Raw genomic sequence first — 14,696 nt, 5'->3', positions numbered from 1 at the left:
ACCAATTAAACTTATAAACCGATTAAGAACCAAACTGAAGTAAATTTATGTTTGTTTAGTTCAAATCAAAGTAAACCTACTAGTGTCATTATTAACGAAAATTATAAATGTTAATACACAAGTTGTTCAATTCCATACAAAAATATGTAAATGTTCTAAAATATTTAAACTAAAATGAAAAAAGAAGAAGCAATAATTGAATCAAACAAAATATATATAAATCATACTTGAACCAATATAATTTGATCAATTCAGTTTAGTCAGTTTTAGAAAGTTTAAACCAAACTGATTCATTTAAATTGAAATAATTCAAAAATTCAACCAAACTAATACAATTAAACTGAAAAACCAAACTATTTATATCGAAAAATTTTCGGTTCTCTTGAAAGAACCAAACAAACTGTCAAAACCCTTTCCTCTTCGCCTCCAACTGACTCTGAACCTCTCTCTCTCTCTCTCTCTGACAAGACTCCTCCACCTCCGTCCATCTCTTCCCCTTTCCCCTTCTCCTTCTCCTCCTCTCCACCGCTATCACCAAATCCTCACTTCGCAGCAGTAAACTATCTCATACAATCGTGTTGTCTTTCTTCCGACGAATCCCTGTGACAGATCAGGATCAGGATCTCATCTCTAATTTCGAGAATTTAATTAGGGTTTTACTCAGCTCCGCAGCCAAATAGGTCAATTCTGTCAAAACCCTACCTGATTCTCTAATAACTAACTAACCATCTCCCCAGAGTGAGAGTATGAGTCTGAGTGTGTTTCTGAGGAGAATCCACCACCTCCACTTCCGTCATTTCGCAACTAACACTTCAGCACCACTCGCTAACCCTCACTTTTCCATTGAATACCTCATCCAATCATGCGGGCTTCCTTCAGACAAGGCGATCCGGGCTTCCAAGAAGATCCAACACCTCAAATCACCCGATAAGCCCGATAGTGTTCTCCAGTTCCTGAGACAAACGGGAATCAGCGAATCCGACATCACAACTTCCGTTTTGCGGAACCCTCTCATTCTTTGCTCTAGTGTGGAGAAGATCTGGAGACCAAATGTGGCAAAGCTACAAGAGGTCGGCATCTCCATCGAAGATATCTCATGTATGGTTTCCCACAGCCCTTTGGCGTTTAAGTCGAATTTTGTGTCAAAAGTTGACTTTTGGAAACGGGTTCTAGGCTCGGTAGAGAATCTGACACTGGTCCTCAAAAGGAACGCAGCTCTCCTTCAAAGCAACTTGGAAAAGGCCATTGTGCCCAATTTGTCCTTCCTTGAAGAGCAATGTGGCTTATCTGTTTGTCAAATTGCCCAGCTGATTAAGTATCAACCTAGATTTATCAACTCAAGTACGGAAACTTTGAAGATGAAAGCTAAGAGAGCTGAGGAGTTAGGTGTTTCTCGTTCATCACAAACATTTGTGTATGCATTAGTAGTTGTAAGTATGAACCAGCACATCATAGATGCCAGGATAAATAACTTGAAAAGTCTTGGGTTCTCACAAGACGAGGTGACCACTCTTGTCAGTAAAAGCCCTATGGTACTGACTATATCAGAGGAAATGATACGTTCTAAAATACAGTTTATGATAAAGGATGTGGGTTGTGATAAGTTGCATGTGGTCCGAAATCCATTTGTGCTCACGTTGAGCTTGAAGAACCGGCTGATTCCCCGCAGCCTTGTGCTGAAGCTTATGGAGTCCAAAGGATTGCCAGTGGCAAAAAGAGGTTTTCTGTTTTTTGCAAAACAAACTGAGAAGATGTTTCTCGAGAAGATTGTTCTTTCATATGAAAACACCATACCGGGGCTGCACCGAGCCTACACCGATGCTTGTTCTGGGAAAACTTCAGCTGAGGAATGGTTTAAGAATATCTCAAATTGATTTGCTTGTTCCCTTTCAGTTTTTTTTTTTTCCATTCAAGTGAGCACTTAATAGTGATACGCTAGAATGATTTGCTTATTCCTCATTGGAATGGATCTTTTTTAAAATGCAATTTTGACTTTGTTGTTTGTTGTTTGTCAGCAATGCTGGTTCAATTGTGACCATAAAGCCACTTCTTACTGTTTACAGTAAAATTGATCCATTATTTGAGATAGCCAAATTTTGACCGGATTTCAATGAGTCCCCAATGCATTAATTCATTGTGATCATGTTGTGTCAGGAACTAGATGGTATGCCCCTTCATTGATATATAGGTCTAAGTGAAATAAAAAGGTTAAGCTTCCTAATTACCCCATGTGGAATAATTCTAATATGTATTCGTAACCATAACATTTGTTATGTTGAACATGCCTTCCTTACAATTTAGTGGACCTATATTTATCTTTCAGAAAATGTAGGCCACCTACTCATCAGAATCCGATCCAACCCGACTTATAAGGACCTCTATTTATAAATGCTGCTACCAGAATTGTTATTACTGCTAGAACTTGTGGTGTTATCACAAAGATGAGGATGTATGTTTCAACATAATTGCTTCTATTGAATTTATATTGAAGATTCCAGTAACCAGGTATGTGTTGTCTGGTAATCTGGTACAATTAGGTGTGGCTTCTAGAAGGGTATTAATTAAGGATCACAATCCAAAATTTTGTTCTCTTTGATTAGCCTGTTTTTGTCTTTTCACCTGTACTGAACCAAGCACCATGGTGCCATTCATGTGCGGTTTCAGGAAAAAATGAACCTCTAATTTCAATTCCTGGTCACCTCAGGCAAATGAAAACAAGAAAAAAAAATGAAAATGAGATTAGTAAATTTACCCAAGATACATCCAGATGTAACATACATGATACAAAACATCTAATAGGCATTTAATTCGGGTAAACATTTTGTTTTGTTTCAACCATTAAGAACACAACCCATAACATCCCACTAATGAAAAAATTGGGTTTAATTGGTAAAAGTTGCATTTTAATAAGCTTTGATTTGGATTTCTTCTAGTTCTCAGAAGTTTTCTACTAATATAAGATTGAGTTAGGCTATGATACTATGCATAGAGAAGATTGGATTGTACTATGGATCAATATTTTTGTTTTCAAAGTCATAACAGTCGATCTAAACATGATCTTGATATGAATATGTATTTGCAGATTGAATTTTATATTTTTAGAACAAAAAAAAAAAGTTACTATTTTTTTTATATAGGTAGAAAATTATTGTTTTTGGATTGTCCAAAATTTTCAAATTAAGTGATTTCTACCTATTTCTACCTATCTAAAAGTAGTAAACATTGCAACTTTTGTTCTCTGTATATGCTCTGGTATTTGGCCGGGATGCTCTGGTAATTAATTTGACCAATGTTAGATCATTTACCAATTAAAGGTCAATCTTCCACTTTTCTGTTACCTAATAAAATCTCAATTCTGCACAGCAAAACCTAGAAATCAATTTATAAATTATGCTGATATTCAAGTTGGCTACATTTGGAACAGTAGAAAGACCAATGATTGAACTAAAATTCACTGTGTTACTCCAAATAGATGGTGGACATGCCAATTCCAAATGAATGATGAGCATATGGGAAAACACAAAAAAAAAAAAAAAAAATCATTGAATTTATCATTACCATCAGATTTTTGCAATTCTATGTTTCCTTGAGATGGCCAAGAAGAAGGCCTACATTCTTGAATCACAGCTGGAGGCTCTGGTGGGATGTGGATGTACTGTTTGATTCTCTCCACAGAGATAATAAACTGCTCCACGCTTGAGTAGAACCTTGTCAGAAAAAACTTATGATGCTGTCAGGGTCAATGAACATGAGAGGCACAAACCCATGAGGCCATGAACCCTACAACACAACAAATCAACAATCAATGTCATGTATAATTATAAAGGAGAAATAAACAGTAAGATTTATAATAAACTCTTTGTGACAGTAAACCTACATTCCAATTTTCAAATTAATGTATTTGTAAACGTTAGCTTCCTTGTGATAGTGAAACCTACACTCCAATTTGAAATATGAATTTCGAAAGTTTGTACAGCGCATTCCTTCCCTCCTTTTTCCGATTACCTTCTTTAAATCAGAGTTCACCTTCGTTTTTGTTCTTTCTCTTTCCTCCATTTTAGAGTACACCCTTATTCTCCACAAACATTGAGGAAGACACTAATCAACTTCATTTGCCATTTGGTGACTAGTTGGTCATCAAATTCATTTCTGAGATAGTACATATAATCACAGGTGAAAGGCCTAAAAAAGCCCATTATATGAATAAGTGCATATAATCACAGGTGAGAGGCCTGAAAAAGCCCATCATCTGGGAAAGTGCATATAATTTTCACTACAATGAAATTGGAACCAAAATTGTTATTATCCAAGAAATTAAACCTGTGAATTTGGTCTTCAGAAATTTTATCCGCTGGTTCTTCGTCACCAACAGCTGCACAGCACAGCCGCCTCAACTCAGTGACCTGTGACAATGTCTATGAATATGTTTCTGGGGAGAATTCAAATTCATTGCCTCCGTCCATCTCTTCCTCCCCCTCAACTCGCCTCCTCCTCAACTCAAGCGTTTGCTGTACAATACCTAGTTCAATCCTGCGGTCTTTCCTCCGAAAAGGCACTCAAAGCATCCAAGCTCATCCACCACCTCAAGTCCCCTGATAACCCTGATGCAGTGCTCCGGTTCCTGAGAGAAATTGGCATAAGCGAGTCGGACATAAAGACCGCTGTGTCCCGAGAATCTCGCATCCTTTGCTCCCATGTGGAGAAATTGAGACCAAAATTTGCCAAGTTACAAGAGCTCGGCTTCTCCATCGAAGACATCTCAGGTATCTTTGCAAGCAACCCTTATATTTTTCGGGCCAGATTTGTGCAAAAGATTGACATCTTCATTGGGGTTCTTGGATCGGTTGATAACCTTTCTGCGATATTGAAATCCACTAGGTATTCATCACTTTTGAATTGTAGCTTGGAAAAGGTGTTAATGCCGAACTTATCTTTTCTTCAGGAACAATGTGGTTTATCTCCTCGTCAAATTACCCGGCTAATCCGGTCAGCACAGAGATTGATCTCATGTAGGCCTGATATTTTTAAAATGGAAGTTGAGAGGGCTGAAAAATTAGGCATTCCTCGTTCATCTGGAAGTTTTGTCGACGCATTAATAGCGGTCAGCTATCAGAAACAATGCACCATAGATGCAAAACTAGATAACTTCACAAGTATGGGGCTTTCACCAAAGGAGGTAGCACATCTGATTAGTAGAGCTCCTACGGTGTTGGGGTTACCAGAGAAGCTGGTAGGCAGCAAAATGGAGTACCTGATAAAGGAAGCCGGTTGTGATAAGATTCATGTGCTGCGAAATCCATTTTTGCTCACGGTAAGCTTGGAGAACAGGCTGATTCCCCGGAACATTGTTAGAAAGCTTCTCATGTCGAAAGGACTTCCTGTGGCAAATTTAAAATTTGCTACTTTCGCAAGACCAAGTGAGGAGGAGTTTGTGCGGAAATATGTTCTGCCATATGAACATGCTATTCCTGGTCTCCACCGAGCTTATGCTGATGCTTCTACTGGGAAAATTGGGGGTGTTGAATAGTTTTAAGAGTATCTCAAGTTGACTTTCGTGCAGGCTTAGATGCTGCATTTTAGATTTCACTGGGTTAGATTTTTCTATTACCTTAATTTTTTTGTCTATTTGGGTAAGTGTCGCTTTGTAACAATTAGTAAAATGAATATCAACCATTAATTTTTTTAAATTGATTGATGTCAGTGATATTTTTTCATTGGCTGGTTGTTTGTAACATATCCAGATGCTGACTGGTTATATATAATTAATTTGAACTTTATAAATGGAACAATTGATCCAAAGTATGGACCAATGTGCACTATGGAAAAATTAATCCATAATACCATATCATCACTCCATAGTCCATAGTCAATATTAGTATCAAAATAATTTGCACTAATTTATTGAGATATTTATGAAACTTGTTGTGTCATTCTCCATTCGGATGCAATCATGAAAACCATGGGTCGCATATGCAATTATATATCTTTTCATTTTGTTTTCTGAGTTAATTAGTGCCACTGGCACTAATGTCATTTTGTGTGTTAATTAATTAAAGTGGTAAGATTTAACAAATTTCTTACCCGGATGCCAGTTCTCAATATGGACTCCAAAAGCATTGAGTGCTCCTGCAGGACTTGGCTAGTGGATGGCATTCATTGAGACGCTCTTCCATGTGCCACGAGAAATCTCTGCCACTCTTGTCAGTGAAAGCCCTATGGTACTGACTATAACATCATAGATGTAGGCAGTCTGAACCAGCACATCATAGATGCAAGGCTAACTAACTTGAAAAGTCTTGCGTTCTCAAAGACAAGGTGACCACTCTTGTCAGTAAAAGCCCTATGGTACTGACTATAACAGAGGAAATGATACGTTCTAAAATACAGTTGATGATAAAGGATGCGGATTGTGATAAGTTGCATGTGGTCCGAAATCCATCTGTGCTCACATTGAGCTTGCAGAAGAGGCTGATACCTCGCAGCCTTGTGCTGAAGCTTCTGATGTTGAAAGGATTGCCAGTGGCAAAAAGAGGTTTTATTTTTTTTTTGCAAGACAAATTGAGAAATGTTTCTCGAGAAGATTGTTCTTACCATACTGGGCTGCACTGAGCCTACGCCGATGCTTGTTCTGGGAAAACCTCAGCTGAGGAATGGTTTAAGAATATCTCAAATTGATTCGTTTGTTCCCTTTCAGTTTTTTTTTTTTTTTTTTTTCAATTCAAGTGAGCACTTAATAGTGATACGCTAAAATGATTTGCTTGTTCCTCATTGGAATGGATCTTTTTTAAAATGCAATTTTGACTTTGTTGTTTGTCAGCAATGCTGGTTCAATTGTGACCATAAAGCCACTTCTTACTGTTTACAGTAAAATTGATCCATTATTGGAGATAGCCAAATTTTGACCGGATTTCAATGAGTCCCCAGTGCATTAATTTATTGTGATCATGTTGTGTCAGGTACTAAATGGTATGCCCCTTCACTGATATATAGGTCTAACTTAAATAAGTGTTATCACAAAGATGAGGATGTATGTTTCAACATAATTACTATTATTGAATTTATATTGAAGATTTCAGTAACCATGTTGTGTTGGCTGGTAATCTGGTACAATTATGTGTGGCCTCTAGAAGGGCATTAATTAAGGATCACAATCCAAAATTTTGTTCTCTTTGATTAGCCTGTTTTTGTCTTTTCACCTGTACTGAACCAAGCACCATGGTTGCATTCATATGTGGTTTCAGGAAAAAAGTAACCTCTAGTTTCAATTCTTGGTCACCTGAAGGCCAATTATAACAAGAAAAAAATATAAAAGAAAATGAGATTAGTAAATTTACCCACAAATCCACAATACATCCAGATGTAACATACATGATACATACTGTGAAATTTTGTTTTGTTTCAACTGTTAAAAAGAACACGTTTTGTCAAACAGAACACAACCCATAACATCTCACTAATGAAAACAAGTAGGGTTTAATTGGTAAAAGTTGCATTTAATAAGCTTTGATTTGGATTTCTTCTAGTTCTCATAAGTTTTCTACTGATATAAGATTGAGTGATGCATAGCGAAGATTGGATTGTACTATGGATCGAGATATTTTTGTTTTCAAAGTCATAACGGTCGATATAAATCCTTCAACATGATCTCGATATGAATATGTATTTGCAAATTGAATTTTATATTTTTAGAAAAAAAAAAGTTACTATTTTTTTATATAAGTAGAAAATTATTGTTTTTCAATTGTCTAGAATTTTCAAATTAAGTGGCTTCTACTTAACTTAAAATAGTAAAAAAAATCTAAAAAAAATCTAAAATTTAGTTTGCAAGAATACTTGTGTTTACCATGATTATTATACATACAAGGTCATAGATGTCAATATTTGAGAAAATGAATCACTAAACAAACTCGTCTCGCTTTCGATCGATATATTTTGCAGATAATTTGACTTATTCTATTTAATTATGAATTGTACCTTGAGGAGGGATCCGATTACATTCTTTTTTGGTGACACCGGATTACAACTTATATTTACAAAGTCCAAACAGTCGATCCAAACCGTTTAATTTGTTGGATATGTTAAAATGTGCTTACAGATCAAAATTTACATTTTTCTGAATTTTTTACTATTTATTAAGATGAGTACAAAAATTCAACGTTTTGAATATAGCGATTTTGCTAAATACTTAATAAATAGTAAAAAAAAAATCCAAAAAATATAAAATTTGATCTGCAAGCACATTTTAACATATCCAACAAGTTGAACGGTTTGAATCGACTATTTGGACTTTAAAAACTTTGAAAACAGAGAGTGTAATTCGGTGTCACCAAAAAAGAGTATAATCGGATCCCTCCTCTTGTACCTTATAGATAATCGTTGTTCTATCCGGCTGTCAATTTTGGCCTTGGTATTTTGCTCAAAGAATAGGATTTTGTTGAAATGGTTTTTAATAAAATCTCATGTAATGTTGGACCTAAACTGTCTAATTTGCGTTAAGATTTTTGCAAATATTTTTAAAACATAATAAACTTAAATGATCCTGTAAATCTAAACCGTTGATGCAAATTTTAAATCAAATCAGATAGTTTAAGACTAACTTTATATTGGACTAGGGGTGTTCATTGGTTCGGTTTTGTTTTAAACTAACTTTAGATTGGACTAGGGGTGTTCATTGGTTCGATTCAGTTGAAACCGAACCGATCTAGGCAAATCGAAGTTATAGTTCAGTTTCAAAAATAGAACTGAACCGAACCAATGTTACCGAACTAGGCAAACCGAAGTTATAATTCGGTTTCAAAAATAGAACCGAACCGAACCAATGTTACCGAACTAGGCAAACCGAAGTTATAATTCAGTTTCAAAAATAGAACCGAACCGAACCAATTTAACATTGCAACTGAACCAAACCAAACCAAACCAAAGTTTTATTCGATTTGTTCGATTCAAACAAAAATATATTAATTTTTTATTTTGAAGCAATTGATTTATAATAAACCGAAGTATATTAAGAAATAAACCGGGGTATTAAGAAATAAATTGGGATTATCATATATAAACCAAAATATTTAAAGCAATTAATTAAGAAATAAATCGGAGTATTAAGAAATAAACTGGGACGGTCCGGACCAAATTCATAATATATAAAAGTTCGGTCGGTTCGGTTATTTCGGTTTTGAAAATTTCCAAACCGATTCGAACCGAAGTTATAATTCTGTTTTAAAAATCAAACCGAACTAAACCATTAAACCGAGAAAACCAAATCATTTAGTCCAAACCAATTCGGTTCGGTTCAAAACCGAATAACTGGACCCAATGAACACCCCTAAATGGGACTTTGTCCAAAGTTCTTTTTGAAAAAATCTCACCCTTGCTCAATTAGAAGAAGCTTTTCCTTTCTTCTGATGCACCCACGTTTAAGATATACTCTGTAGAATTCTTTTAAGATACTGCATAATTATTTTGAGATATACTTTGCAGAACTAGTTAGCTTAAATATTTGTATAATGTAAGATCTTGATAACAGATATATACTTGTATTTATTTATATTTGTAAATTGTTGTATTGTTATGTAGGTTCCGTTTAGAAAGAGACTTCAGAATTATAACCAGTTTATAAGAGAGGTTATGATGTCAAAAGGAACTTCTCCAAAAAGCTAAGTCTAATTCTTTTGTTACAGTAAAACCTACACTTCAATTTTGAAAGTCAAGATTTCAAAAATTTGTACATTTCTTTCCCTTCTTTTTTCAATTACCTTCTTTAAAACGGAGTTCACCTTCGTTTCTGGAGCACATAATCAGCTCCATTTACCATTTGGTGGCCACTTCACTAGTTAGTCATCAAATTCATTTGTGGGGATGTACATGTAATCACATGTTAGAAGCCTGAAAAAGCCCATTATCTGAAAAAGAACATATAATCACGTGAGAGGCCTGAAAAAGCCCATTATCTTGGGAGGTGCATACAATTTTCACTACCATGAAATTGGTTGCGGCCTTTTATTTTGAACCTGTTGTAAAATTAATATAAAGTTGCAACAAAAGTAAGTAAATAACAAGAGAGATAAAGAGAGCAACAACAAAATTGTATTCTCCACTATTGTATATAATATGTGTGTCCCTATTCTCTATTTACAAAGCCTCTATTTATAGGCTAGAAAGAGATGTTACAATAAATGAGAAAATAAATGTCCATGGTAGTGGAGATAGTGGAGGTAGTGGATAATTAATATTGGAAGTTATAGAATGAACATCCACATAAATATATTTTATAACACTTCCCCTTGGATGTTCATCTTTTATTATACGCTGTTAATATGATACTTCATGATCGATATTAACATGATACTTCAGGATCAACATGATACTTCAGGACCATGTACTGCCTCATTAAAAACCTTACCAAGAAAAACCCATTGGGATAAAAACTTGGTTAAGGGAAAAAGAGTACAGTGCGTATAATGCTTCCCCTCAATTTGATATCATTGAATATCCTTCAATCGATGTAGACCTATCTTCTTCGTGAGTTGTACAAAAACCTTTGTTGGTAAAGATTTTGTGAATAGGTCTGCAAGATTGTCGATTGATCGGACTTGGCAAACATCTATTACGCCTTCCTTTTGTAGGTCATGTGTCGAAAAGAACTTTGGTGCAATATGTTTAGTTCGGTCTCCTTTGATATATCCTTCTTTGATTTGTGCAATGCATGCTGCATTATCTTCATATAGCGGAGTAGGATTTACCTTGATGTTTTCAAGTCCGCATTCTTCTTGAATATTTTGAATCATTGACCGTAACCAAACACATTCTCGACCCGCCTCGTATAAGGCAATCAGTTCGGCGTGATTTGAAGATGTAGCTGTAAGAGTTTGTTTTGTCGATCGCCATGAAATTGCAGCTCCACAATAGGTGAATACATATCCCGATTGAGATCGTGCTTTATGTGGATCTGATAAATATCCTGCATCTGCATATCCAACTAAATTGGATTTTGTATCTTTTTGATAGTATAACCCCATATCTCTAGTTCCGCAGAGATACCGAAATACTTGTTTAATTCCATTCCAATGTCTTCTGGTTGGTTTGGAACTAGATCTTGCTAACACATTTACTGCAAATGAGATATCGGGTCTCGTATTATTTGCAAGATATAATAATGCCCCGATTGCACTTAAGTATGGTACTTCAGGACCAAGCACTTTTTCATTATTTTCTTGTGGGCGAAAATGATCATTTTCTGCATTTAGCGATCGTACAACCATTGGTGTGCTCAAAGGATGAGCTTTATCCATATTGAATCTTTTTAATATTTTTTCAACATAATTTAATTGATGGATAAATATTCCATTCTTTAGATGTTCAATCTGCAGGCCGAGACAAAATTTTGTTACACCAAGGTCTTTCATCTCAAATTCATTCTTCATTAATTTTGCAGTATTCTCAATCTCTTCAGGAGATCCAATAATATCAGGCTTCTAAATAGCTAGCTATAGCCGCGCTATAGCTACGCTATAGCTTTTCCAGACCATAAACGCTAAGCTATGAGATAAAATTGCGCTAACTCAGCTACGACCGCTATAGCTATAATAGCTAACCGCTATTACCGCTATATGAGACCCGCTATAGCTACCGCTATGCTACATGATTTTTTTTTGCAATTTATATGGACTTCTGTACTTCTATTCTTATTTCTAATGCTACATGGTTTTCTACGATAAGTATACTAAACCAAACTATATGCTTCTATTTTTATTTGTGATTTATTATATCATTTTATATCGAGAAATATTCAAATACTAATTCTTCATTTTGATTACTCTTTTTATAGTATTCATTTGTAAAATTATTATCGTTCGTTTCAATTGAAAGCTGATTTTGATTATTATTATAATTATAAAATGTTTAAATATGTATATTGACTTCATTTACCTTATAAAATTAATTGCTCTTTGTCTATTATAATATGTAATACCATGAAGTATAAACTATTAAATAATGTTACTTTTTAGATTTTTTTTCCTTCTTATTTGCGTAATTGATAAAAAGTATAGACTTAGATTAGTTGTCATTTAGTTGTTACATCCATTCTCTAATATTGATTATGTTGATAATTAGTAGAAATATAGAATATAAAGTTTGAAAAGGGAAAATCGCTATATGCGATAGCTTCCGCTATAGCTACGCTATTCGCAATAGTTTTTTTTTTGGGTCTCCCCGCTATGCCGCTATAATCGCTATTTAGAACCTTGAATAATATTCAAATCATCAACATACACTGCAATGATTGTGAAACCTAGATTTGATCTTTTAATAAAAACACACGGACTAATTATATTATTTTTATATCCTTCTTTTAGAAGGTACTCACTCAGTCGATTATACCACATTCGACCAGATTGTTTTAGTCCGTATAAAGATCTTCTTAATTTTATAGAGTACATCTCTCTAGGTTTTGACTTATATGCTTCAGGCATTTTCAATCCTTCTGGGACTTTCATGTATATATTACTGTCAAGTGAACCATATAAATAGGCTGTTACAACATCCATAAGTCGCATTTTTAGATTTTCTGCAACTGTGAGACTTATTAGAAATCTGAGAGTTATCGCATCCACTACAGGTGAATACGTTTCTTCATAATCAACTCCAGGTATTTGTGTAAAGCCTTGTGCCACTAGCCTTGCTTTATATCTCACAATCTCATTTTTCTCATTTCTTTTTATGACAAATACCCATTTGTAACCTACAGGGCTAACATCATTGGGCGTTTGGACTACAGGTCCAAATACTTGCCGCTTGTCTAATGAACTTAATTCTGTTTGTATGGCATCTTTCCATTTAGGCCAATCATTTCTTTGTCTACACTCTTCTAGAGTTTTTGGCACATTATCTTCTTCGTTTATAACATCGCTTGCTATAGCGAATGCAAAGATTTCATCAACATGTGTTTTATTTCTATTTAATATAGTACCATTTATTACATAATTTATAGAAATCTCATATTCATTTGGTACTTGAGTTTCTTCTGGAACTTCATCAACCTCTTTTGGGTTTTTATCAACTTCTTCATGAGTTCTACCATTAATCTCTTCTGTGATTTTATATACTTCTTCAGGAGTTTTACTATCAACCTCTTCTGGGGTTTTATTGACTTCTGCAGGAGTTTTACCATCAACCTCTTCTGGGGTTGGACCAACTGCTTTATTCTGCTCTTTCCTTTTACGTGGATTTACATCCTTAGAACCAAGTGGTCTTCCACGTTTTCTACGCACATTAGATTCATTAGATATTTTTGTAATGTCAATTCGAGCGGGTGCGTTTATAGCTGGAATATGTGATTTAGTAACTCTATTCATATTTGTGAATGCATCAGGCAATTCATTTGCAATTCTTTGCATATTTATGATCTTTTGAACTTCGAGTTCACATTGACCACTTCGGGGGTCAAGATAAGATAACGATGAATTTCAAGTTAGTTGTTTATCCAGTTTTTGTTTTTCTTCCTCTAAATTTGGGAATACTGATTCATTAAAATGACAATCAGCAAATCTTGCTGTAAAAACATCTCCTGTTAATGGTTCTAAATATCTAATAATAGAAGAAGAGTTAAAACCAATATAAATTCCCAACCTTCTTTGAGGTCCCATTTTTGTGCGTTGTGGAGGAGAAATTGGAACATATACTGCACAACCAAATACCTTTAGATGAGACAAATTTGGTTCTCTTCCGGAGACCAATTGTAATGGGGAATATTTATGATAAGCAGTTGGTCTTAATCTAATTAGTGCAGCGGCATGTAATATGGCATGTCCCCATGCGGAAGACGGTAAACTAGACCTCATGAGGAATGGTCTAGCAATTAATTGTAATCTTTTAATCAACGATTCTGCCAGACCGTTTTGTGTATGAACATGGGCCACTGGATGTTCTACCGTAATTCCAATAGACATGCAATAATCATTAAAAGTTTGAGAAGTGAACTCACTTGCATTATCAAGTCGGATTCTTCTGATTTGATAATCCGGAAAATTAGCTCTCAATTGGATAATTTGTGCTAATAGTCTAGCAAATGCAACATTTCTTGTTGCTAACAAACTCACATGTGACCAGCGTGTTGATGCATCAATTAACACCATAAAATATCTAAACGGTCCACATGGAGGTGTAATAGGTCCACATATATCTCCTTGAATTCTTTCTAAAAATGAAGGAGCTTCAGGTCCAACTTTATTTGGAGATGGTCTAATAATTAGTTTTCCAAGAGAGCATGCTTCGCATGTCATATCTTTTGATAATAGGATCTTCAGGTCCTTTAGGGGATGCCCATTTGCACTTTCAATTATTCTCCTCATCATTATATTTCCTGGATGACCCAATCTGTCATGCCATAATGTAAATAATTTTGGATCAACTAACTTCTGGTTAGTAACGGTTAACTTCGGGTTAGCAACCATATTTGATTCTATTTTACTTATATAAGTACTATATAATCCAGATGACATTGCTTGCATCTTTTCAATTATGATCTTCTGGCCATTCTTAATAGATGTGATATGAAGATACTCGCAATTTTTCTCATTCATAATTTCAATATGATAACCATTCTTTCGAATATCTTTAAAGCTTAGTAGATTTCTTCTGGATCTACTTGAATATAATGCATCATCTATTATTAATTTTGTTCCTTCAGGTAACAAAAT

General features: G+C 34.9%; 1 protein-coding gene across 2 annotated transcripts; it reads left to right on the top strand.

Annotated features, from left to right (window-relative positions):
* The first annotated feature begins 419 nt into the window (after positions 1 to 419).
* LOC144545592 (transcription termination factor MTEF1, chloroplastic-like) lies at positions 420 to 6,907 on the top strand. Of its 2 annotated transcripts, none has more exons than XM_078294154.1 (2): positions 420 to 1,502; positions 1,587 to 1,934. In XM_078294154.1, exons 1-2 carry the CDS (start codon positions 747 to 749, stop codon positions 1,872 to 1,874), a joined length of 1,044 nt encoding a protein of 347 aa, XP_078150280.1. In that variant the 5' UTR covers positions 420 to 746; the 3' UTR covers positions 1,875 to 1,934. The 2 variants fall into 2 exon arrangements, with proteins under 2 accessions (XP_078150280.1, XP_078150282.1); XM_078294156.1 differs by lacking the exon at positions 1,587 to 1,934 and adding an exon at positions 6,246 to 6,907 and having other exon boundaries at positions 423 to 1,434.
* Positions 6,908 to 14,696: the final 7,789 nt, after the last annotated feature.

The sequence above is a fragment of the Carex rostrata genome, chromosome 28 (assembly GCF_964058835.1).
Source record: "Carex rostrata chromosome 28, lpCarRost1.2, whole genome shotgun sequence".
Lineage (NCBI taxonomy): Eukaryota > Viridiplantae > Streptophyta > Magnoliopsida > Poales > Cyperaceae > Carex > Carex rostrata.
Note: the sequence above shows the minus strand (reverse complement) of the source record. Positions and strands in the feature narration are given on the sequence as shown.

Excerpts from the sequence above, each read along its gene's own strand:
- LOC144545592 (XM_078294154.1), top strand. The coding sequence starts at position 747 with ATGAGTCTGAGTGTGTTTCTGAGGAGAATCCACCACCTCCACTTCCGT. Across the intron at positions 1,503-1,586 it reads TTGGGTTCTCACAAGACGAG|GATGTGGGTTGTGATAAGTT; the intron begins GTGACCACTCTT and ends TTTATGATAAAG.